The 24,345-nt window shown below is 39.5% G+C and overlaps 1 protein-coding gene across 1 annotated transcript; it reads left to right on the forward strand.

Moving 5' to 3' along the window:
* The first annotated feature begins 4,361 nt into the window (after positions 1-4,361).
* On the forward strand, positions 4,362-16,665 carry CETN3 (centrin 3). Its single transcript, XM_015849736.1, has 5 exons — positions 4,362-4,489; positions 6,165-6,300; positions 7,983-8,097; positions 11,279-11,470; positions 16,231-16,665. Exons 1-5 carry the CDS (start codon positions 4,473-4,475, stop codon positions 16,272-16,274), a joined length of 504 nt encoding a protein of 167 aa, XP_015705222.1. The 5' UTR covers positions 4,362-4,472; the 3' UTR covers positions 16,275-16,665.
* Positions 16,666-24,345: the final 7,680 nt, after the last annotated feature.

A 24,345-nucleotide genomic window follows, 5' to 3' on the forward strand; every position in this document is an offset into this window, starting at 1 on the left:
TGTTTATACACTCCCTTCGAGTACGGGAAGGCCACACTGAGGTCTCCCCGGAGCCTTCTCCAAGCTGAACAAGCCCAGTTCCCTCAATCTTTCCTCATAAGAGAGAGCCTCCAGCCCTCTGGTCATTGTAGTGGCTCCTCTGGACCTTCTCCAATAGCTCCAGAGCTCCACGTCCTTCCTGTATGGGGGGCCCAGGCCTAGATGCAGTACGGCAGAAGGGGCCTCACAAGAACTGAGTAGAGGCAGACAAAAACAAGAACTAGGCAGTTGCAAGGGTCAGAAATTATCACGGTGTCAGGATTTTATTAGACTGTGTAGCTGGGAGAAGGCAACCAATCATATGTTGCGTTGGATACTAATTACCTGATCTTCTTATGCCAGGATTGCATATGCCACAATTGTATCTATTGTATAAAGCCTAGCTTGAGCAATAATAAATCTGTACTCAGCTGCTAACTCATATTGAGTTGTCTCTGAGTTCCACAATCCCCCTCCCGCAAATGGCGTCTGACCAGGGACCCTGACCATTGACTGAAGCAGCATTGGGGGAGAACGCTGCAGGGGGAAGGATGTAGGGGGCTGGGAGCACGTGCCAAAGCCACAGGGATGACATGGAGTCTGAGGTAGCCCTGTCATTATTACACAGCTTCTTAGAGAAGTGTGGGGTAAAGCTCCGAGCCAAAACAATTGCAATTGTGTACCACAGGGGGAGAGTGGTTAGCTATCTTGTGGGATGTGGTACTGGAGGGCGAATGGGTAGTAGTTGGGGAATTACCCACTAGTGCATTCCCTGTCATTCACCAAGAATAGAGTCGAAGGCGGGAAGTCCGATACATTAACTTTGATTGGAAACTGTTGCAGCAGTAATGAAATACTGTTGCGGAATAAGGGTTACAAACTAAAGCAACCAGGCAGGTTCTACAATGGGTATGGTTCTCTAATTTCATTGTCCACTGTGGGTCCCGGTTTGTTGGACTCGCCCTTACCAGCCTCCTGTTGCTGAGTCAAATGAGTGCAATTATCCACATGATCAAGTTTCGGACGAGCATATAGCTAACATGGGCCAATTCTGTTAACCAGCTGGATTTTTGTCTTAGCCTACAGTCTGTTAATAGCCCTTTTCAGATGTGCTTGATTGGTCTTCCAATACGTAACCAATTGGAATTATCTCATGAGTTTATTAGTTATATTAGCATTGAGTGTAACAGTCATTTGCCTATTAGCAACCTTTCTGTGTGCTTAATTAAAAATCTAAGTGTCACTCTTTAATGGGATCCGCAGGAACTGAATGTGTTAGGGTCAAAAGTGGTGGGTGCAATGCCAGTGAATGAATCAGCATGTTTGATCTTTGGCAATGAAACACCCAATTGGTTGTCAAAAGAACTTGCTGAGCATCTCGCTAGGATGCTTAACATTCCATTTCCGGATTCCAGGAAAAAATCGAGGGGCACCAACCTCACCTGAAAATTAAGCAATTATTCAGCCCTGGAGACTGGCAGCTCACCGTCATGCACATGCTGGGCCATTCCTGAGTAAGTATTTGCTTACATGACCAAGAACATAAGATTTTGTTCAGTGGAGTAGTCATGCATGATGGATCCATGATTGACTGGCTTCCCTACAGCAATATGAGGTCTCCCTGGAGCCTGGAGCCTTCTCTTCAAGCTAAATAAGCCCAGTTCCTTCAACTTTTCTTCACAGGAGTGGTGTTCCAACCCTCTGATCATCTTAGTGGCTCTCCTCTGGACCCATTCCAAGAGCTCTGTTCCTTTCTTGTGCTGGGTGCCCCAGACCTGGACATAGTACTACAGAAGGGCCCTCACACAAGCTGAATAGAGTGGGGCAATCACCTCCCTTTTCCTGCTGGCCACCCCTTTTTTAATGCAGCTCAGAACACAGTTGGCCTTCTGGGCTGCAAATGCACACTGCTGGCTTATGCCCAGCTTCTCATTCACCAGGATCCCCAACTCCTTCTCCACAGGGCTGCTCTCAAAGGTTTCTTCACCCAGTCTGTATAAACACCTGGGATTGCCCTGGCCCAAGTGCAATACCTTGCATTTGTCCTTGTTGATCCTCATTGGGTTATCATGGGCCCACTCTTGCAGCCTGTCCAGGTTCCTCTGGATGGCTTCCCTTCCTTCCAGTGTATGGACTGCACCACTCAGCTTGGTGTTGTCTGCAAACTTGCTGAGGGTGCACTCGATGCCATTGTCTGTGTCAATGATGAAGATGTTGAAGAGATCCTAAGACTGACTCTTGGGGGACACTGCTTGTGACCAGCCTCCACCCTGACACAGAACCATTAATCACAACCCTTTAGCTGTGTCCAGCCAACCAATCCACTGAGCAGTCCATCTTTCACATCCATGCCTCTCCAGTTTAGAGAGAAGGATGTGATGAGGGACCATGTCAAAGCCTTTATGGAACTGATTTCATGTGCAACCTCAACACAGCAACTGCCTTTGTTAAGATGATAAACAGTGTGTTTAAAGTCCAATTGTAATGACATTGACTTCTTACACTAGTGAAGGAGATAAGCTTAGTATAAGCAAATTTAGAAGCAGAGCACACAGAGGCTTTCACATAGGAAAGAGTGTAATGAGACCTGTGTTCCCTCCTGAACTTTGCTGGGCCTGGAGGCCTCCCATGTTGCTGTTAGTATTTCTTTAGGGTATTCCATAACACATTGCAAAGATACATGTAAAGAGGAGGCACTGCTCTACTCAGGGCTCAGGGTGGGTAATCTCCAGGAGCTAAGCATGCTTGTCTTTACACTATCTTCTTACAGTTCAAAAGGTATAACTTTTATATATACAAAGGTACAAAGTTAAGCAAGCATAATTGAGTCTTCTGCACTTGCACAGAGGTCATCTGGGGAGGTGTCCCCCTACTCACTTTGACTATGTTTGGGCACAGGTTTTCTGAGGTGTTCTGCTAATGAAGAAGCAAAACTGCTTCCAGCAGGCTTTTGGCAATACCTGGTATAGTGTTCACAGATAGGCCCTACACATAGACAGACAGAAGAATGGTTAGTGCTGCTGTCTCACATCTGCTGTGTGATCTCACTCAAGACCAGTAACCTTTCCTAGCTCCAGGGTCTGTCTGATGGGTCTATAGTTCCCTGGATCCTCCTTACAACCCTTCTTGTAGATCAGAGTCATAGGTGTATTTTTCTTGTCCGTGGAACACATAAATACTTGACAGCTGGCTTTAGGCAACCAGTAAGCTTCCTGGCAGCCAGAAAAATGAGAGATGAGCTACACATCTTGCTCCAATTTATAGGAGGAAGGAGAGGTACTTTGACATATGTATACCTGGCGTGAGATTAAGAAACAATGGTTCAAATGTTGGTCCAACCAGTTTATTATAAGTCCTAGAAATGGGATGGGAGAAAGCCAGGAAGCTCCACAGCAAGCGGGGGGTGGTTCTTCCAAAGAGGTCTTCCCCTCAGGGAATTCTCCATCAAAGGTGTCTTTGGGGGTTTGTCTCCAAAGTCCCCAGTTTAGTGAGGGCCTTTTATCCACTATTTCTGTGGTGTTTTTTTTTTTTTTGTTTGTTTGTTTTTTCTTTTTTTTTTTTCTTTTTTTCTTTTCTCTCAGTCAGTGTGACATTCCTGACCCAACAGATAAGACAGCAGGGGGTGGTATGTTTGTTGTCATGCACAAGCATTATCGCCTTTTGCAGTGGTCAGCTCTTTCATGCTGCACCCCTGAAAGAGACTGCTTGTCCCACTTCTGCTTATCTTTACAATCATAAGCAGAGGTACAGTGGCATGGTGACACCCACCATTCATCCCCCTAGAGATAATTAGCAGTTGTCAGTTAAGAGTCTTATCACCAGAAAGGCCTCACAGAGCAAGCTTTGAAACAAAGAGAAACAGTTCTGTCTTTCACATATGACTATTAGGCACCTACAGGTACCTAATCACATTCCGTGCTGCTAGATCAGATCATTATCCAATTCTTACACTTGAAATAAGTATCAGAATACTTCATACGTAGTCTTTGATGTGTTTTTTAATAAGACTTGCGCTGACTGATAAGTGCTGACTTTCAGAAGCTGTTCCCATACACTGACTGTGCACAACCATGTCACTGCTGACGTTTCTCAAGGGTGACACAGGACACATCCTACCAGAGCCAACCCTCAGCCTGCAAAGGGCGGCAGCTTCAGCGCTGCCCTGCGTGTGGAGAAACACGCCATATCCACGCTCACTCCCAAGATGGCGCCGCCGTCACCGCACTGACGGCCTCCACAGTAAGCCCCGCCCCTCCCACAGCGACACAACTTAAGCTGACCCACACGGAACGCTCCCTTCTACTTGAGTGGCAGCGCGATAACCTATGAACGCGTCGAGAAGGCGGGAGCAGATCTGGCTGATAACCAATCAGACGGTGAAATGAGGCGGGGGGGGCGTGGCTTGTCGTTTCCACGGGGAAGTCGGCGCGTTGGGACGCGGCAGTGGCGGTAGTATGAGCTTGTCCTTGAGGTACGTGTGCGACCGGCCAGCAGGTCGGGCTGCGGGGCGGCACAGTGGTGGGGAGGAGGTGTTCCTACGGGGCGGCCGGGCCTCGTCACCGCCGTGTTTGTGTCGGCGTTAATCTGCATTCAGAGCTGTAAGTAGATTCCTCTCGGCTGTCCGCGTCCCAGCTGCTGGTCCGGCACAGTCGTGTGGGGCCTTCCCGAAGCGGCGGCCGGGGCACGGTGAGGTAACAGAGCCGGCATGTGCTTCTCGTGTCTATCTCTGGAGTCTGCCCGGTGCCGGTCATTGGTTGGTGACAGATAAATCTCAGCTGCGTGGTTAATCTCCGATGTCAATTAGAATTAGATAATCTTCAGTGAGGGGGAAGAAAAAAGAGCTGGTTACGGGGTGTGGGGAGTAAGCACCTTTGGAAAGCAGTTCTCCGTTCACACATAAGTGACTACCATGCACTGTGCAGTAAGTGGTACTACATGTGTTTTGTCAGTGCTGCAGGTAAGTGAATATAAAGGGTTTCCTGAGATCATTTTGAATTGCACAGCAGCCTAGGTTTGGAAGATATTGTGAAAGTTATCTTGTCCAGCTCTGCTCAGAGGTGGAGGTTGAGGGCCTTTCCCAACACTACTAACAGCTGAGATCCTGTGATCTCCCAGTGGAGCTATTCTGCTGCATAACCACTTGCACTGTGGCAGTGGTAGACCTTCTAGGTCTGCTACCACCTTCTGCTTTTACTGCTTGTAGCTGACTCTTGTTGCTATGCATCTCTGATGGGGACTTGCCTGTCTGCCTTGTCTAATCCTCTAGACAGTGCCTTAGCCTTCCCACACAGGGTCCTTTTGCCAACACACCTGGATTGAAACAAACGCATCTCCTTCAGCTCCTCCTTAACCAGATGCTGCAGCCACCTAGGTACTGATCACAGTCCCCTTTATTTTAGCCATCTTCTCTGCATCTGTTGTACTGGGGCACCCCAATTCAATGCAGTACTTTGGGTGCAGGTGCACAACTGCAGAATGGTAGGATTTAGCACCAAAGGAGCTGTGCTCATTGCTGCAGGTTTGTTGTGCTGTTGATTGCAGACCTTTATGTCTGCATATCCCAAGAGTGTGCTTTCAGCCTTTTTAGGGGACTTGACTGTTTTGTATGTATGAGCAACAGAGCAAAAACGTATCTGGTTTATTATGTATATGATAATATTTTTAAAAATCCATAAATATTTGGCATCAATGAAACTCTACTGGCAAAAAATCCAAAGATTTATGGCACTTAACACTCACTTCAGCAGCTGGACTAAATGCCTAACTAAAGCTCTAGCTGTCTCCTAAAACTTTCTAGTTTCACTACAGTTTAGAAATAAGGTGTCTTCTAGAGTTGTACCATGTCAGCTGCAGTCTATCTTGTAACTGCAACCTCAAGTATTCTTTTTAACTGGTAGATTTTTCTAATTTTGATTGATTGATTGTTTATTAACTAGATCACCTCTGCTGGGCAGAGGAGTAGAGAAGCCATTCAACCTGTGCAAAGGAATTGCCTGTTTCAGGTATTACTTCAAACTGGGAGATCAAGTTGGGAAGAAGCTGAATGGGGATGGCAATGAACTTGTGCTATTATTATTATTATTGGTGGGAAAATGGTGTCTTTCCAGTATTAATCAGTTGTATTGAATTTCCCTCTTGTCATGTAGGAGTGAGCTTTCAGCAGACAAAACTAAAAAGAAGAAGAGAAGAGAACTGACTGAGGAACAGAAACAAGAAATTAAAGATGCCTTCGAGTTGTTTGATACAGACAAAGATAGAGCAATAAATTACCATGAGTTGAAGGTATTTTTATTTATTCAGAATTTAAATATCTTTGGGGCAGGTATTATACATCTGAATGAATTTTTAAGTTATCAACTCTATCTTGAAAAATGCTAAATGGTCAAGATGTCCTGCAAGGCTGAAGTGGGGATATTTGAATAATTGCTGATGTGTATTGATGTAAGACTCATCTACGTCTTACACTTGCCACAGTAGTAGAGTTGCTATAGCATACTGTGTAGCAGATCTTACTGCTCCCTAGAGTTTAGCTTGGGCAGATGAGTAAGCTGGAGAAGCTCTGCTTGGTTTTTCTGAAGACACTGTATAATCTAAAACTTGATGCTGTTAAAATCCAAGTGTCTCAAATGCTTAGATAAAAGATATGTCAAGTTTATAAAACATGACTAGAAGCTGGAGTTTACCCACTTGCATTTTTTTCAGCAGGGAGCGTGTATACCAATGATGTTGTCTGCTATATTTATGTGTTGCTCTGTAGTTTCCTTTCCCAATGCTGGCCTCTCCTGTTAACATCTATCAGCAAATGGAGATTAGGATGGCAGCATTTTCTAGTGGGTGCTCCTGTTTGGCAGTCTGTGGAATTGATTCATTTGTTTATGAAAGTCTCTTTAAATCTCTCATAAATTTCTATGTAAATTATACTTCATCAAGAACATACTGTCTTATAGAGAGGCCAGCATTCCTCTAATGTATTGAGTAAGATAATTTTGGAAAGGAATATTTATGTTCCATAATCTTATTTTATCCTGTAGCTGAAGAAGAAAAAGGGCTTTTGTTTTACTTTAATTAATTTTACAATAATGTTGTGAGTATAGTGATTCCCTCTTCTTTTTTTTTTTTTAGATTTTGTGTGTTTTGCCTCTGTTGGAAGCTGTAATGAGAGGGATACTACTGCAGACTAGACTATTCATACAGTTTTTCCAGTCAGGGTGTTCTTCACATTCTCAGCGGTCATGGTGGCAAAATCATTTATTACCAGTCTAATTAAATATGGCCCTGAAGATAACACAATGGAAGAACTGAAATGTATAAAGAAATACCTCCTCCTGCAACATCAGCCTGTAGGGTAGATATGAAATGGCTATGTTGAATAGAGATATTGGGGCTTTCTATTTGTAGTTTAAAATAAGCTCCTGTATTTCAGTGCATTCGAAGTAGCATGTGCTGAGAAGCTGCCATCTCCATTGAAATGTGGAAACTAAGTATCAATTCCTAATCTAAGGGAAAAATGATTTATGTAGTTATATAGTTTCAAGTGGGAAAGTGATAAATTAAGTCCCTGGAAAGATGACTTGTCCAGTGTTTACTGTGAGTAATTTAAAGAAGGATTTTCAATTTGATCTTTGAAAAGGGGACAGTACTCAGAATGCTTTTGAAAGTTAGAAAAAAAATCTACTCCTAAAAAGCATATGATGCACTTTTTAAAGTATTGGAAAACTGAAGGCTCTTTTTACACTGTAATATGATGTTCTACTTAGCAGTGCCTGTTTTGGGTGATTTCATGTTTGTTTTTTTTTATACAAAGCATTTTTGGTATTTTAATTTTTATTTATTGTTGTTGCAGTCCCACTGATGTGCACACTCTGTCCTATGCAGTGATGTTCTTATTAAAAGTAAGAACAAATCTCTCATAAAGCTCTATTTTAATATTAATATCTGATTGCACTTTCTTTGTATTCCAAAAGGTGGCAATGAGAGCCTTGGGTTTTGATGTGAAAAAAGCTGATGTACTGAAAATACTTAAAGATTACGATCGAGAAGCAACAGGCAAGATCACATTTGAAGACTTTAATGAAGTTGGTATGTATTTGATTTTATAACTTTAGAAATCTACCTTCAGAGAAACTTAGCTTACAATAGTGACTGCAGTTTGACCAGGAGTACTTTGTGTGTTTTTGTAGTTAGCTAGTGCTATTAAGAAAGAGAGATGGGAGATATAATGTTATATTTTTCTGTATAAACTTGCATAGTGGAGGAAAATAATTCTTTGTATATACGTGGAGATAAAGGATTACAGCAATATAAAAGGAAAAAAATTTATGCAAAGGAATAAGCACTGATTTGAAATATAGATATTCTTGTGTTTATATTTCTTTGTCTTTTTTAGTATTCTCCCTTCTGCTTTGGAAAGAGTAGTTGGCACTGAATTTCATAGGAAGGAGTATATAAACTGACAAACTGTAAACTGAATACAGATTTTTCTGTAATCTAACAAAGATGAGAGAAACTGAAGCAGATGTTAAATATTGTACATCAAGGATTTTCAGCTGCTGGTTAAAACAGTGAATTTCATTAACAGTTTCTTTCATCTAAAGGTTTTGTGTCTCACAGACCTTCTACATGAGGTATGGAGCCCTTAGTACAAAAAAGACAGAGAGAGCTGTTGGAAAGGGTCCAGAGGAGGGCCACGAAGGTGATCAGGGGGCTGGAGCACCTCCCCTGCGAAGACAGGCTGAGGGAGTTGGGTTTGTTCAGCCTGGAGAAAAGAAGGCTGTGGGGTGGCCTCATTGCAGCCTTTCAGTACCTGAAGGGTATCTGTAATCAGGAGCGGGAGTAAACTCTTTGAAAGGGACGATGATAGCAGGACAAGGGGAAATGGTTTTAATTTGAAAGAGGGAAGATTTAGTTTGGAAGTTCTTTACTAGGAGAGTGGTGAGGTCCTGGAACAGGGTGCCTGAGGAGGTTGTGGGTGCCCCATCTCTGGAGATGTTCAAGACCAGGTTGGATGGGGCCCTGGGCAACCTGATCTAGTAAACGTGGAAGTTTAGTGGCCCTGCCAGGCAGGAGGGTTGGAGCTTCATGATCCTTGAGGTCCCTTTCAACCCAGGTGATTCTGTGATACATGCTCTGCCCCATAGACAGGCACTCAGTCAGCCTTACAAGGTGATCTTAGATTTGCTCAGCTCTTCCAGTGGGAGCAAATTTTGTTCCTCTGACTCCGGCCTACAGATTCAGGAACATGAGAGGTGTGGGAAGCCTGACTGCCAGTGAAAATTGAGGCAAAAAAATTCACTGAGTACTTCAGCCTTCTCCATGTCTGCTGAAGCCAGTTCTACCTTTTCATTTGTCAGAGGGAGTATGCCCTTTTTGGCCACTCTCTTCTGACCAATGTACCTAAAGATTCTTTTTTTGTTATTTTTCACATCCCTTTCCAAGTTCAGTTCCATCTGTGCTTTGGCTTTCCTGATCTTATTTCCCCATGTCTGAACTGCATTCCTTCATTCTTCCCAGGCCATCCATCCCTACTTCACTGCCTGAGTTTGACCAGCAGGTACTTGGTCAGCCATATTGATTTCCTGCCTCCCCTACTTGGTTTCTTATGCTGCGGGACGGAGGCCCCATGTTCTCTCAGAAAGCTGTCCTTGAAGATCTTCCATCTCTTCTCCATTCTGATGTCCCTTAGGACGTTTCCTGGGGAATTCATCCAATAATTCCTAAAATGGCCCAAGGTTTCACCCTCCTGATGTTGTGTCCTGAGTCAGCTTTTTATTGTCCTATTTATCAATATAGACAATAAGTGCTGTGAGAAGCTAGGAAGATTCATGTAGAAAGAACAGCAAATAGTTGGTTGGCAGTTTTAATCAATCAAAAAACTTTGAATCTGAGGTCTGAGCATGGCTATGACAAGTATGCCCTTGACACAGAATTAAACTGTATATAGCTTGTAGCAGAAAGATTAGAGAAAATAGGTTATAAAAACAGTTATGATGAGCTGGCTGAATGTAGTTTAACAATTGTTTAGTTGTCAGTTTTGCATGATTATCTGTGGTTTAAATATCAGAGCTGACCATCTAAAATGTGCATAGTTGCATCTCCTCTTGTTTTGTACAATCATTTTATCTATGGCACTTAGAGGCAGTGGTTTTTTGTTAGCTGATGTTGCCTTTATTCCCTTTTATGCCTTACTGCCATAAATGTAGAGTTTCTTAAATTTACTACTGTCACACGTCATAGTTGTTTTCAATGAAAATATTTAAATATAAATATGAGTGATTTTTGTATATATTTCAATCTACATTATATATAAAATACATAAATACATATAAATATGAAAGTGAAAACAAAATCCTTATTGCTTTATGAGCTTACATGAGATTGGATCTGATATTTTGCTTTCAAGTTTGCTAAGCTGGAGGAGGCATTCCATCTGCAAACAGTAGCAGATGTAAGTTTGTCTTTGCACAAACAAGGATGATGTGTTTTTAATGGTTTGATAAAAGTCATAAATACCATGTCCTGTAACATGAAACTAGCAGGTACATAAATATGAAGATATTTGCATCTGATTCCGGAAGTGTCTGAATTAATCACCGAAAAAACATTTTTGTAGTTTGGCTGTCTTTTCTGTCACAGCAACTAGCAAATGGATGCAATAAAAGGAATAACCAACAGTAACAAATCCCTTCAGAATTAACATTTCACTGTGTATAGTTGCATTATTTTCATAAACCTCAAGCTTTGATTTTGTTGGTTTTTTGTTAGTGTGATTTTGTATCTAAAAGAGAAATTACATGAGAATGTTTTTAATTACTTCGTGCTGTTTCAGTGTTCTCAGAAAGTCAAAATTCTATCCAGATCATAATATTTAAAATCAACAAATTCAAGTGCCTGGTTCTGTGAGAGCTGATGGTTTTTTTTATTTTATTTTTTTTCTGAAATGCATTTTTCAAATAGAAAAGGCATGTTTATACTTTCAGTTTGTATAGAAAAGCCTATTGAAAGCATGATATAGTCTAAATTGCCATGTAACTTTTCAACTGTGCCTGATATATGCTGAAGAATAACTCAGCTTTGAAAAGAGAGTAGAGAAAGAAAGGCCAGATAGCTGCCAAACAAGTACGCATGCATACTGTGAACTGAAATAGTTTAAAAATGAAAGAACAGATGAAATCTGGAATATATATTCTTTCTGTTACCTCAGTCAGCCTGTCATTCTGTTTACCCTTCAGAATTTTTTAGTCTAACTTCAGAATCTTTACAGTGACAGACTGGATATTGGACAGAGATCCACAAGAAGAAATACTCAAGGCATTCAAATTGTTTGATGATGACGACTCTGGTAAAATAAGCCTGAGAAACCTGCGTCGTGTTGCTAGAGAGCTGGGTGAAAATATGTCTGAGGAAGAACTGCGGGCTATGATTGAAGAATTTGATAAGGACGGAGATGGCGAAAGTAAGTCTTAAGCATAGACGATGTGGGATTCTTATCTCTTAATTTTCTCCCTATTTTAACATAGCTTTATCTTGAAAATGCCTGAAATTGACAATTTTCTCTTTGTTTTCTTTCTAAATATCTCTCAGCTCAAACTTAGCTTATGTAAAATGAAAATAGTTTTTGATAGTTACTAGTCCTGAAGAAGCATGGTGGAGTCTAAAAGTCAAATAGATTTCTCACCTTCACTGAGGCTTAATCAACCAGCCCATACCTATTCAAAGTTTGGTTAAAGTTCCTCTGGTTAAATAATTAAGTGGTTCATGGAAGTGTCTGTGTACTACAATAAAATTTGGTATCTGTATGAATTAAAATGGCAATGAGTAAAAGGATTAAAAGGCCAGAAGAAACTCTTTTGATCACCTGGTCCAATATTTCTTAAGCAGTAGCGTGTCACTATTGTGATTTCAGCTTGTTGGTCAGATACAAAGAACTATGCTACTAAGTTGTGATGAACTTAACCCTGCGTCCAAGCAGGATCACCTAGAATAAGACTCTAACATGTCTCTGTACTTAGGAGAGCTGAGGAGTGTGATGTGGAAAATTCCTCTGAGGAAACAATGTCCATACAGTGTGAGCTACAGAAGAGCTTTATTAGCTAGATAAAGAATTAAGTAACAGGCACTGTTTAGGGTTGTTGTTTGTTGTTCAGCTCCCTTCTTTATTTCCTCCATGAACTTAAATCTTTGTATTTAAACTAGAAGCATTAATACCTGGATTTCAGGAGCCACTCACTTAAGACAATCTGCATATACTCTGCATTTCTGAGTCATAGAAACCATTGTGAGTTTTTCTTTCAGGATGATGACTCTCATCTGAGATCTCAGAAGTAGTTCAACTTTTTTAGTTGCAAAACATTTCTATTTGTCAGCAACATCTACTGGAGTCTAAACTCTGATAGAGAAAAAAACAAAATTCACAGCACCTGCCTTTTTGTCTGTCTTGTGACAGATACTTCAGTCTGTGCTGCTTGTGGTAGGTGTTATTTCACACTTGATCATACAATTGCAAGCTTGTTAATTGTTGGCCTGTACTGTTTTTGCATCTACTCAAATATTGAAAAAAAAAATACAAACCTTTCTCCTCCCTCCCCTGTCCCACCTCCAAGAAATGGGGGGAAATGAATGAAGAACAGGACTTCTAAGCTTAGTCAGCACAGTTTAAATGCCAATGTTGTTTAATTTTAGTGATGCAAATAGGGAGCATAAAGGCAAAAATACTAAAAGCTCTGTGCTTTTGTTGATACTAGACTGTTAATCTTGACACTGTTTTTACAAAAGTCTGTATAATGTTAAGAAGACTCTTACTTTTGTTTAGAAGATGCCACCTCCTGATCTCACTTCATTTCCGGAGGCTATGTTACCTTAGTAGAACCTGCATAATTCTGATGTTCTTTTATGTGCCAGATGTGTCCTTCCACACATTTATTGCATTGGTATCCACCTCAGTAGCTATACAACAGAGTATAACAAATATTCTAAGTGGACAGCTTTATTTTAAGTTTATTTTGCTTTTAAAAGTAGTGGTGGCACTGCCAATGTTACCTTTTACTTATTTCTATTAAAGACTCATTTTATTTGAAAGTGGGGCTGCAGAGGGGATAGCAAGTAGAATAGATCAACCACAAGCATGTTTTGTTCTCTGTTACCCTTCTAGAGCTGCCAACTCAACTGTCAGAATGATAATCAGGGATGATTTTGGTCATATCACTGTTTGGTCAGTAGAAATCAATGTAAACTTTTAGCTCCTTCTAGGAAGATTTTAGTTTTTGGGGGGATCAGTACTAAGTTTCTGAGATTGTTCAGTTCATTTTCCTTATTCATCCATTAATTTTCTTTTTTAGAGAAGTCTGGAATAAGATTGAATGTGGAAGATTGGTAGCATGATGTATTTGCATAGTTCTGTTCCTTATGGTTCTGTTTTCTGTTCTCTAAAGAAAACTAGTACTGTTTCTAGCTTTTAAGATTCAGTCTCGGAAAGTAAATAATCTTCTGAGTCAGTGTTCCATGTAGTTTCAAACATCTGGGTCATGTAACAAAGTCTTGCTCTCATTTATTTCTCCTTTGTTTCCTGCCAAGGGGGAAAAAATCTCTAAGTATCACTTGGTAGCGTTCTATATTTTTCAGTAGTTCGTCTGTAACTGGGCAGCACATTAAGGACTCCAACTTACTCATCTAACATTCTGTGAATGGAGTAGAGAAAAAAAAAAACACCAGTACCCTCAGTACATTGTGGAAATGTTTCCTATTTCTATTTTAATTGTTTATCCTGTTTTTTTTCATGAGTCAAACCACATGGAACCTCAAGCCTGGTTTTAATTTTAGTCATGTGTCATAAAATGAATAAGAAGTATTACTATTTAAGGGAAGTGATGCTTTTGTTTGTAAAATATTAGTACCTTCAGCAGACACTTGAATCATACCTTAATCGTGATGTTTTAGGACAAAGCTCAATTTCTGTGGTTACTTACTTGTCTTGCCAGATATGTTTGTGGATCCATTTTTTTTTTTCTTAGAACAACACTGATTAAATTTCATCTCTGAATTTATGTTTAATGTGGCTTGCAGAAAAGCTGCTTTGGACTCCAAATATATCCTGCAGATAACTGCTGTTGGAAATGTTCATATACACAGAGTCTACTGCTCTTTTCTTCAAGTAAACAGTGAAAAAAGTAATTGTTGTAAGGTAATCTGTATCTGTTGTCAGTTTATGGGCTGGTTCAGCCTGGTTCCATGAGTGATGGGGTGGAGGGATCTGCAGATCCACATCTCTGGATAAGTGAAACAGGGGACACCAAAATAATTTAAAACAGTGGCAACAATCTGAGGAGAAACAAACTAATTTACTAAATATGGTATTGAAATGCAAGATAATGTGTTATACAGTATAATTAGAATTGAAGCTAATGAATAAAATATAATGAGAGAGAGTATCTGAAAGCTGTAGGCCTTACAGTAGTGTTGAAGTGATGCGTGCGCTCAGGAAAAGCAACAGGGAGAAGAGCCAAAGGAGAAAAGAGACATCAGATGACCTTGCCAGGGGCTTTGTCTCCACTCTTACCACAGAGTCCTCCAGGTTATGCAGTTATTCCAGACAGGCACCTGGAACTGGAGCATTAACACTTTAACTCCCAGTGCACTACATGATGTGTGTGGAATACTGATAACCAAAAATTGTAAAGCCATAACATAATTTTGAAAGCAAGTTCATAGACTTTGAGGTGTATTCTCTTTCCAGTTACTATTCTATGTATAGCTTAAAACAGTCTCATAAACTCAACAAGTGAAAATAGGTAGCAGCATTATGATTGTTGACCAATATAAAATAATAGCTGTTTGATTTAGTTATATGCAGTAAAGCCTTAATTTATAATTCTAAACGCTGGAAAATAAACATCATACTCTTGTGGTAACTGACCATGAATTGAACTACCCTTGAAAGTAAAGCAATAAAGTAGAGCCCAAATAGGCCCAAACTGGTCTGGCTTTTTCTTTTTTCTTTGCTTCTAATCTTGATTTTTTTTTTTTTTTTTTTTTTGATGGTTTATATGAGGTTATTGCTAGCCACTACATTGTATGAACAATAATGCATTGAAGAATAATTGACATGGAAAAGACATGTCAGTACATAAGAGAGAACTTACAGGAAGATGTAATTATCTGAAATCAAAGTGTGAAAAATTCAACAGGTATAGAAACTCATGAATTGATTTAATACTATTTAGGTAACCATGATAATGCTTTGTAAGTCATGCAGGGAACATGTTGCTTCTGTGTAATGCAACATGGTGTAGCTGTATGGTTGACTTGACATTTTAGAGTTGATAGTCCTAAAATAAAATGAATTGTTTCATGTTGTTTTTAAAAGTGTTGCAAGATGGCAGATTTATTTTTTTAAATGTTTTTAACATGAATTGATTTAGTTTTCCTCTGGCTGTAGGTGTAATTCCTGCTTTGCAATGATTTGTTCAGGAATAACTTGGGCACATTGTTCGGGGCAGATAATTGTCAAGGACAGTTTGTCATACATCTCTGTTCTTTTCCATATAATTGGCTTAATATGCTCATTCCACACTACAGTAATTAGTTCAGAGTGAACATGTCCATTGGTTAACTCTTTTACAATGTCTTTGTTTTAACATATGAGTAAGGTCAATAGCTCAGGTATAAGTGCAGTAAAATAATTAATGACTGCTAATTCATTTATTATTATTACTTAATTTCTTCAAGTACATTTGTGTTACGTTTCTGTTAATTATAACTGTAGAATGAAGAAAGTTCAGATGGGAAAAGAGCTTGTCAAGTGCCCATCTTAATTCAAGTTAATTTGTAGAATCATTAGTAAATTATCTTGAAATTATTTTTTTTATCTGCTCACTGTTATAGATTTGGGAGAGAGGAAAACCATGGTGTGAATGTGTGCTTTTTTGAGTTATTTTGTTGTCATTTTTGCATCTTTGGAGGGGAAGATGGGAACACAAAGGTCTGAATTATTGTTGTAAGAATAAAATAGAATTTGATCATAAGTGGAACTGCAGTTTTGTTGTTTGAGAAGCATATGCTATATGTATTGTTATGGTATTAACATATACGAATGTTAAAAACAGAAATAAATACAAAGTTTAAATACAATTTATAAGTGCAGTACACATATATACATTATTTTTTCTTATGGTTTATTGGTATTTGCTCTGTGTCTAATAATTGTCTTTTCCTTTACAGTCAATCAAGAGGAGTTCATTGCCATTATGACTGGAGATATTTAATACTGGAAGAGAAGAAATGAATTTATCACAAAGGGAAACATCGTTGGCGTCGACGTATTCTGTAGTTTGTTTCTGTTGATGGAGTCAAGTAGAAAATTATTTTCCTCAGAGGGCCAAAGTAAACACAGGTGTTGTGTACTGCTGCTTTGGAGCGTTGTGTCATTAAATCTTATCATTAGAATAAGTGATTGTGTTAGTACAATACTACATTTCAGAGTATTTTAGTGCTGATTTGTAAAATAGCTTTGTATGATATTTCTAAACTAAATCCTAATATAAGAACCTTTTGAAGTTGGCTTTATGTTAGCACTAACTGTGGCCTTAGTTTTGATACATAAAGTTTGACAAGTTTCCATTTGAATAAAATGTTATTTACTATTGCTACTAAAAAGTCTTGGTTTTTCGTCTAATTTGAGCTAAGATTTAAAATCCATCATGTAAATGTGTGTTCTTTTTTAAGCTTATACTTTTGTTGTAGTTGAATAGTAACATTAAATGAGCAAGAATTTATATTATTGAAGTTGCAGTTTGCTAGCTATTACTCCTGTATGACGGTAGAGGGCAGGCAACTGTATTAGGGTAGAAACTATGTCACAAATGCGCTTTAGTCATCTAAGTGTCAACTAGCAGGTTTTTTTCTGTATCTACTCTGATAGCTGTGGAAGCAATGGAAAGTGTTTGTTTCAAGTAGATGCTTTTTCTGTAGTATCTAGCTAGGTCAAAAGCATCATATGGAATGAAGAGAAAGCTGAGGCTGTTCAGCATGAAGAGGAGAAGGCTCCAGGGAGTCTGAGGGCAGCCTTTCAGTATCTGAATGGGGGCAGTAAGAAAGATTGAGACAGGCTGTAGCAGAGTCTGTCATGACAGAAGAAAGGGAAATGGTTTCAAACTAAAAGGTGGAAGACTTTAGTTTGGGTACAGGGAAGAAGTTATTTACAGTAAGGGTAGTGAGGCACTGGAACAGTTTGCCTAGAGGTAATGATCTCCTCATCCCTGGAGAGATTCAGTGTCAGCCTGGATGGGGCTCTGAGCACCCTGCTTTAGCTGTAGGTGTCCCTGCTCATTGCAGGGGAGTTGGTGTGGATGACCTTTAAATGATCCCTCACAACTCAAAGGATTCTGTGATTTTACAAAGATATGAAGTAGTTAGAAACACTGAATGTGTGTCTAGCTTGCTAGGAGTTTTCCAGGCTTCTAAGGTTGATCTTCCAGATTTCCTGTCTACTGGCTGTAGTTTGCCTCTAAAATTTAAATTTGCTTTGTTTCATTCTGTGATCATCTTTCTTGTTGGAAAACCAGCTATTTTTAACTCTATATTTCTGGAGTTGTGAACAAGTTTGGCCCGCACAAACACAAGGTTTGCAGTTTATTGGAAACAGATTAGAGGCAGCAAGGTAAATAGCTTTGTTGTTGTTTTTTTTTTTTCCTATTATTTTTCAATGTGTGTTATAAAATTCTAAATTATTATTATTATATTATTATATTCTAAAATTCTAGGATTTTCAATATCAGTGCACTCATACTGATCAAGTAATGTAAGTAGACACCTCAAGTTGAAGCCCAGCAGGGTATATGACCATTGACTGAAATTCCTATTCTGGATCACTCTGAGAGAAATCTTCAGAACAGCTTTTGCTAGGAAGGGTAATTCTTGTTGCTTAAATATTTTCATTTTGATTTTAGCTAAATGAATGATGAGAATATGATTAGGAGAAAAGGTAGGGATAAAATTAATAAGATATTAGTGGAAGTAATGGAGTGCTGGACTCTGGTATTCAATAGGAAATGCAGTCTTATTAATGGTCAGTTGAATCTTGTTTTTTAAGATTGAGTAAATCTTCCTCTGTTTTATATTGAAAGCTGGTTTTATAAACATGTTCTTGCTCAACCAGTATGTAGCATGGAACAACTGCAGCATGAAGATGTCTGTGAGGTGTCTGTGAGGAAATGTTAGGTATGTTCAGTATGGGCATGCTTTCTTTTATACTGATTTCAATATAAGTTGAAGAAAACAGGAAAATGAGTTGAAAGACTATGCCAGACAACAGAAAGACTTGCTTCAGAATAGGTACTGCAAATTTCTCCCTAGTCATGTGAAACGCTTTAGAATCCAACAGCAAAACCAAACAAATTGTAAAGCTTCCTTTTAAACAAACAAACAAAAAATCCTCCCTGTCTACCATTTAAAGAACCAAACAAAAACAAACCTTAGACTTTTTTTTTTTTTTTTCCCAATCTCAGCAGATTTGTTTAAGAAAGGAAAAGTGAAGGCAAAGACGTAGTGTTTAAGAGCAGTTCATTCTCAGATTTACAAAGAGCAAAACAGATCCTTCAGTACTTCCTGGCTTTGCTTTTAAGATCTTACAGAAACAGTTTTAGGGGCGCTTTCAGCAGACAGTGAAAATGATAGAAAACTTAAAATGGTCCCTTAGCAATCATCATAAAGCACTTCTTCACTAAGTATCCTGCCCTTATTTTGAATGTTCTAGTTTTCTAATAGTCCACTGTGGCTGTTGAATGAATTTTGAATGATTTTTTTTAATGGCGATATTACTGATGTGCTGGCTCTTTGTTTGTAACTGGTTCAGTAAAATGCATGTTTCTCCTCTGGACGGACGTTTTATTGCAGACTTTTGCAATATGCTTTCCTTTTCCCTACTAAAATGGCATATGCCAGCCGTTGTTACAGTCTAAGTAACAACAGTGCCAAGATCTATAAGTGCAGGCCAGTGAATTGGAGAATTCTTGCAAGCTCAGATTGCTGAAGTGGTGCAGAAAGAGAAGAAAAGAAGCAAAGAAACATTCAGCATAATGTTTGATGATACTGTCATGATATTTGCCCTTGCCTTTTTTCTGTGTTTCATAACCTGTGATTTTATTTTTATTTTTATTTTTATTTTTATTTTTATTTTTATTTTTATTTTTATTTTTATTTTTATTTTTATTTTTATTTTTATTTTTATTTTATTATTATTTTATTTTTTTTTTCCATATCAAGTTTGTTCTGTGCTGCTGATTACTGAGATTGTGCTTCTTGTTTTATGCACTGTGAATGTTGCACCTGATGCTGGCTTTCTGTAATATTCACTGACCAATGCTGTTACAGGCTGGAGTCCACAATTTGTTAATCTAAGCCCTATGGTCTGCTTGGCCCTGGATGTAATGCAAGTGTTCCACCTGGGGAACTTGCATCTATCCTGGTGCTTTTTAGTAGTTTATTTGTCATGTACTCATAGAGTACGTGTTCTTGTTTCTTGTCTTTTCATTCTTTGTCTGATATCAGAGGAGGACAGTCATTTGATGACATGCTTAAATCTTGTCTGTCATAGAATACTATCAAGATTCAACAGTCATAATTACATCTTTATAAATTACACTATGAACACATAATATGCCATACTTCTTGAAATGCAGAGGTGAGTCCACATCAGAATGGTAGAAGTTGAACTGGACTCCTAGGATAAGTTCTCTGTGAGCCCTAGAAGTCCAGAAAGGCAGCCAAGGGAAAGCCTTAATCCATTACAGTAAAATCTGCTAGAGCTCCTCATCAAGGAGTTCCACTAAGAGTAGTTTAACTGTGCCAGCAAGTCTATCACTTCTCTAATTAATCCCATGTAGCTCTGAGGAAATGCAGAACCTCCGAATGGGTAGAAGTACAGTATAAGCATGCTGTATACCAAATGTTACCCTGCTAACTAATTTTAGAACAGTCTTCTCAAACATAAGTTTGTCATGCCAGGCATTTTTGATTTGTACTTATTCCTGGGAAAGTTTCTTTGGAATGGTTAAGTCACCAAAAGTCAGATAATGCCAACATATGCCTCATCTGTGCAGGAGGAATTGCAGCCTAAAGAGGAGGGCATCTAAGTCCACACTGGCATCTGTGTCCCTGGGCATAGCTCATAGAATCACAGAGTCATAGAATGGCCTGGGTTGAAAACGACCACAGTGATCATGTAGTTTCAACCTCCCCTGCCATATGCAGGGCTGCCAACCACCAGACCAGGCTGCCCAGAGCCACATCCAGCCTGGCCTTGAATGCCTCCAGGGATGCAGACAACAATGCTCACGGGTACCTCTTGCTTGGGACAAGTACTTTAATATGGTCCATGTGTAATCATTGTGGCAAGAAACTGATTGTGGACAAATCTTTCTAATTCTAGAATCATATCTTAAGGCTGTGTGTTTTAGGATGTCACAGCTTGCTAAATTCTGTTGAAATTAGCAGAGGATTTTTACTATGAATCATGCAAGAATGGATATGTGTGCTAACTTGAGTTGTTCTGCTGGAGGAGCTTATTCTCCCTAGATTGCATGAAGCTTTTCACGACCACTCATACAGCTGTAGATTTTTGTATACATGGATCAGATGGATGCACTTGCTAATGTAAACAAGTTTTGTTTTTGTTTGTTCGTTTTGTTTTGTTGAGTTTCTGTGTGCCAAATTGTGTTTTATTCTTTAAAAAGTAATGGTTGTGAATGCAATTTGCCTCGCTGCGCACATTACTGTATCCAAGGTAAGAGCTGCATTTTCATTTATCTTGTTCATTAGGTCAGGAATGTACAGAAGATGGTGTCTGGCACTAGCAAAACCTCTGCAGAAGTCATTTTCGATAGCACTCTTGCAGAGAGATAATTGTCACTGAAGTAGGTCTGCAGGGATGCTGAGAGTATTTTCATCACAAAGTAACAGGAGTGATTCCACAGGGATGAGGTCAGTATTTTGAGCTTCTATCTCTTCCAAGTTATACCAAGGTAAAATCTACAAATCCCACTAAGATGTTACATGCTAATGAAATGAAAAAAAGAAAGAAGCATCATAAACATCTAGAGAATCTGCAAATATCTTATGGTAACATAAGTGGCTCACCTACTGTAAAACGGTTGCTAAGGAAATTGAGCGTGCTGGCAGCTACCACTAATCAGAAGTGACAGAACTCAGGATATATAATATATGGAAACTCCCCGTATGCAGGGCTTTCTGAAATGCTACATGAGTGTTTTGCCAGTGGAGGTTATTTGTTGCTCAAAACCTTACTAATTTGAAAATAATTTCATTTTTAAAGTTATACATAAAGGAATTCTAAACAAATAAATAAAAGCGCAATTCCTTTAAATACTCCCCTTGAATGAATAAGGAATGTGCTTAGTGGGAAAGGACTTTGTAAATAATTGTTAATAGAGACCTGTGTCCATCTAGGCAGCTAGAAAACAATTCAGTGATGAAATTATCTGGAATGTTTTTCAGAAATGCTTGTTACTCACAAATGAATTATTTTCATTGCAATTAAGAAAAAAAAAAAAAGTAAAGGGTTTTTTCATATTTCTGAGGGAGTGATCTTGAAGGCTGCAAATAGAATTTGGACGTTTTTTGTTGACAGAAGCTTGCAGAAATTTGCACCAAATATTCAACCCTCATTTGCATAAATGACTTTCTCAGGTGTTGGAAGAGGATGATCCTAGAGCTCTAGTGAAGGTGGAGGAGTTGCAACACAGCAACAATCACAGTTGTAAAAATTTAATTAGAATGGCACAGCTTTAGGCCATTCTCTCTTGTCCTGCTGCTGTTAGCTGGGGGAAGAGGCCCATCCCCACCTCGCCACAGCATTCTTTCAGCTATCTGGGGAGAGAAATAAAGAATCCCCTGAGACTCCTCCAGAGTAAACAATCACTGTTCCCTCAGCCATTCCCCTTAAGACTTGTGTTCCAGATGCTTCACCAGCTTTGTTGATTTTCTCTGAATGCACTCCTGGGCCTCAATGTCTTTCTTATCATAGAATCATAGAATGGCCTGGTTTGAAAAGGACCACAATGATCATCTAGTTTCAAATCCCCTGCCATATGCAGGGCTGCCAGCCACCAGACCAGGCTGCCCAGAGCCACATCCAGCCTGGCCTTGAATGCCTGCAGGGATGGGACATCCACAACCTGCTTGGGCAACCTGTTACAGTGTACCACCACCCTCTGAGTGAAGAACTTCGTCCTAATATCTAACCTAAACCTCCCCTGTCTCAGTTTAAAACCATAGGAGCATAGTCCTCATAGGAGCAGAGTTGACAGGGACAATCACCTCCCTCTTCCTGCTGGCCACTCCTCTTGTTATGCAGCCCAGAACACAATTGGCCTTCTGGGCTGCAAGTACACACTGCTCACCCATATTCAGCTTCTCGCCTACCAGTATCCCCACGTCCTTCTCCACAGGGCTATTCTCAAGGAGTTCTTCTCCCAGTTTGTATAAATACCTGGGATTGCCCTGGCCCAAATGCAGCACCTTGAGCTTCATTAGGTATTCATGGGCCCACTTCTCCACCCTGTCCAGGTTCCTCTGTATGGCTTCCCCTTCCTCCAGTGTATCAACTGCACCACTCAGCTTGGCATCATTTGCAAACTTGCTGAGGACGCACTCTGATTCTTATGGTGAAGATCCCAAAACTGAACACAAAACTTGAGGTGCAGCCTCACCAGAACTGAGTACAGAGGAACCATCACCTCCTTGCTCCTGCTGGCAGCGCTATTTCTGAAACAAGCCAGGATGTCATTGGCTTTCTTCACCACCTGGGCACACTGCTGGCTCATGTTCAGCTGAGCAGTGACCGAGACCCCGACATCCTTTTCCTCTACACTGTTTTCCAGCTACTCTGCTCCAAGTCTGTAGCATTGCCTGGGGTTATTGTGACGAAGTGCAGGACCTGGCATTTGGTCATATTGAACTTCATCCCACTGGCTTTAGCCCAGTGATCCAGCCTGTCCAGATTGCTCTGTAGGGCCTTTCTACCTGCAAGCAGGTCAACACTTCCCACCAGCTTGGTATCATCTGCAAACATTCTGAGGATACACTCAATCTTCTCATCCAAATCATCAATAAAGATATAAAGCGAAATAAATTCCCCAGGGTTCCCTTGTTTAGTGAAAGATAGAGTTATAACGATATAGTTCAAAATGCTATAGCAGTGTGCTGTGCCAAGGAATGCAAAAAGGAAATATCTACACGGTACTTGTGATTGCTATGCATAAAAACAAATCACACACAAACACAAAGCAAGAAGTTATCAGTACACAAATATATTAGTTAATTCATCTCATGCTGCAGACTTCCCTTAAAAAATCATTTGAAAAAAAAAGAAAAAGAAAAAAAGAAGTGAACATGTCTGAAGGTTTAAAGCATATAATTTCTAGCCACTCACTTTCTTCAGAGATCCTTAATGATGAGAAATAATCCCCTTCAAAATGTTGCCATCAGGAGTTTAGCAAATCAGCTCTACAGTCTCCATTGAAGTCAGATAATTCCCTGCTACTTTTAACAAAGCAAAGCATAACTCCCACTGCCAGAGGTGAGGTTTCTTCCGCTAGTAAAGGAGGTGCTGGTATCTTAGGCTGTGTGAGTGAACTAATTCTATCTGCTTATAATGGCTGCCACGTTTATAAAATCAGCCTTAGTGCTAACAGCATCTAGTTTGTTACTTTGTGAAATATTGGATATTATGACTTGGAAAAGTGTTATTGTGACTCCTTTTTAAAATTTTATTTATCTATTTATTTATTTATTTATTTATTTCGTAAAAAGATTATGTGTTGTCTTCCCCACACACTTCTTTCTGAAAAACAGATTACAATCTATCCAGGGCAACATTAGCATCAGAATTAGGCATGCATTTTAAAACTGATGTTTGTGAGGTGCAGTTTCTGTGCTGCTATAGTGAAGGAACAGTAAGAATTGTGATTTGATTGCTTAATGAAGCAGCTCAACAGAATTATATATCACTACAGCTGTGCTTTGTTTTCAGAAAGTTGCACAAAAGATAACTGGCCTTTTTATACTCGCGTTTCCTCAGACTTCTACTTGAAATTATGAGGATAGATTTTTCAGTTATGGTTTCACCCACTAGAGGGACCTGTTGTTATGACTAAAAAGCGCAATCTGAAGTTACAGAAATGACAACAGCATAATCAAATGTCAGGCTGAATTTTTATAGCGGAATCTTTTCACTTTTACAATGTGTACACACATTTTGGAAGTCTGTGTGCCTATTCCACCCATATAATAGCAAATTAGCAACTCACCTGCAACTTG

This window comes from Coturnix japonica, chromosome Z, assembly GCF_001577835.2.
Source record: "Coturnix japonica isolate 7356 chromosome Z, Coturnix japonica 2.1, whole genome shotgun sequence".
NCBI classification, from domain to species: Eukaryota; Metazoa; Chordata; class Aves; order Galliformes; family Phasianidae; genus Coturnix; species Coturnix japonica.

Coding starts and splice junctions, on each gene's coding strand:
- CETN3 (XM_015849736.1), top strand. Junction 6,301..7,982: donor TAAATTACCATGAGTTGAAG/GTATTTTTATTT, acceptor GTATTCCAAAAG/GTGGCAATGAGAGCCTTGGG. Junction 11,471..16,230: donor TAAGGACGGAGATGGCGAAA/GTAAGTCTTAAG, acceptor TTTCCTTTACAG/TCAATCAAGAGGAGTTCATT.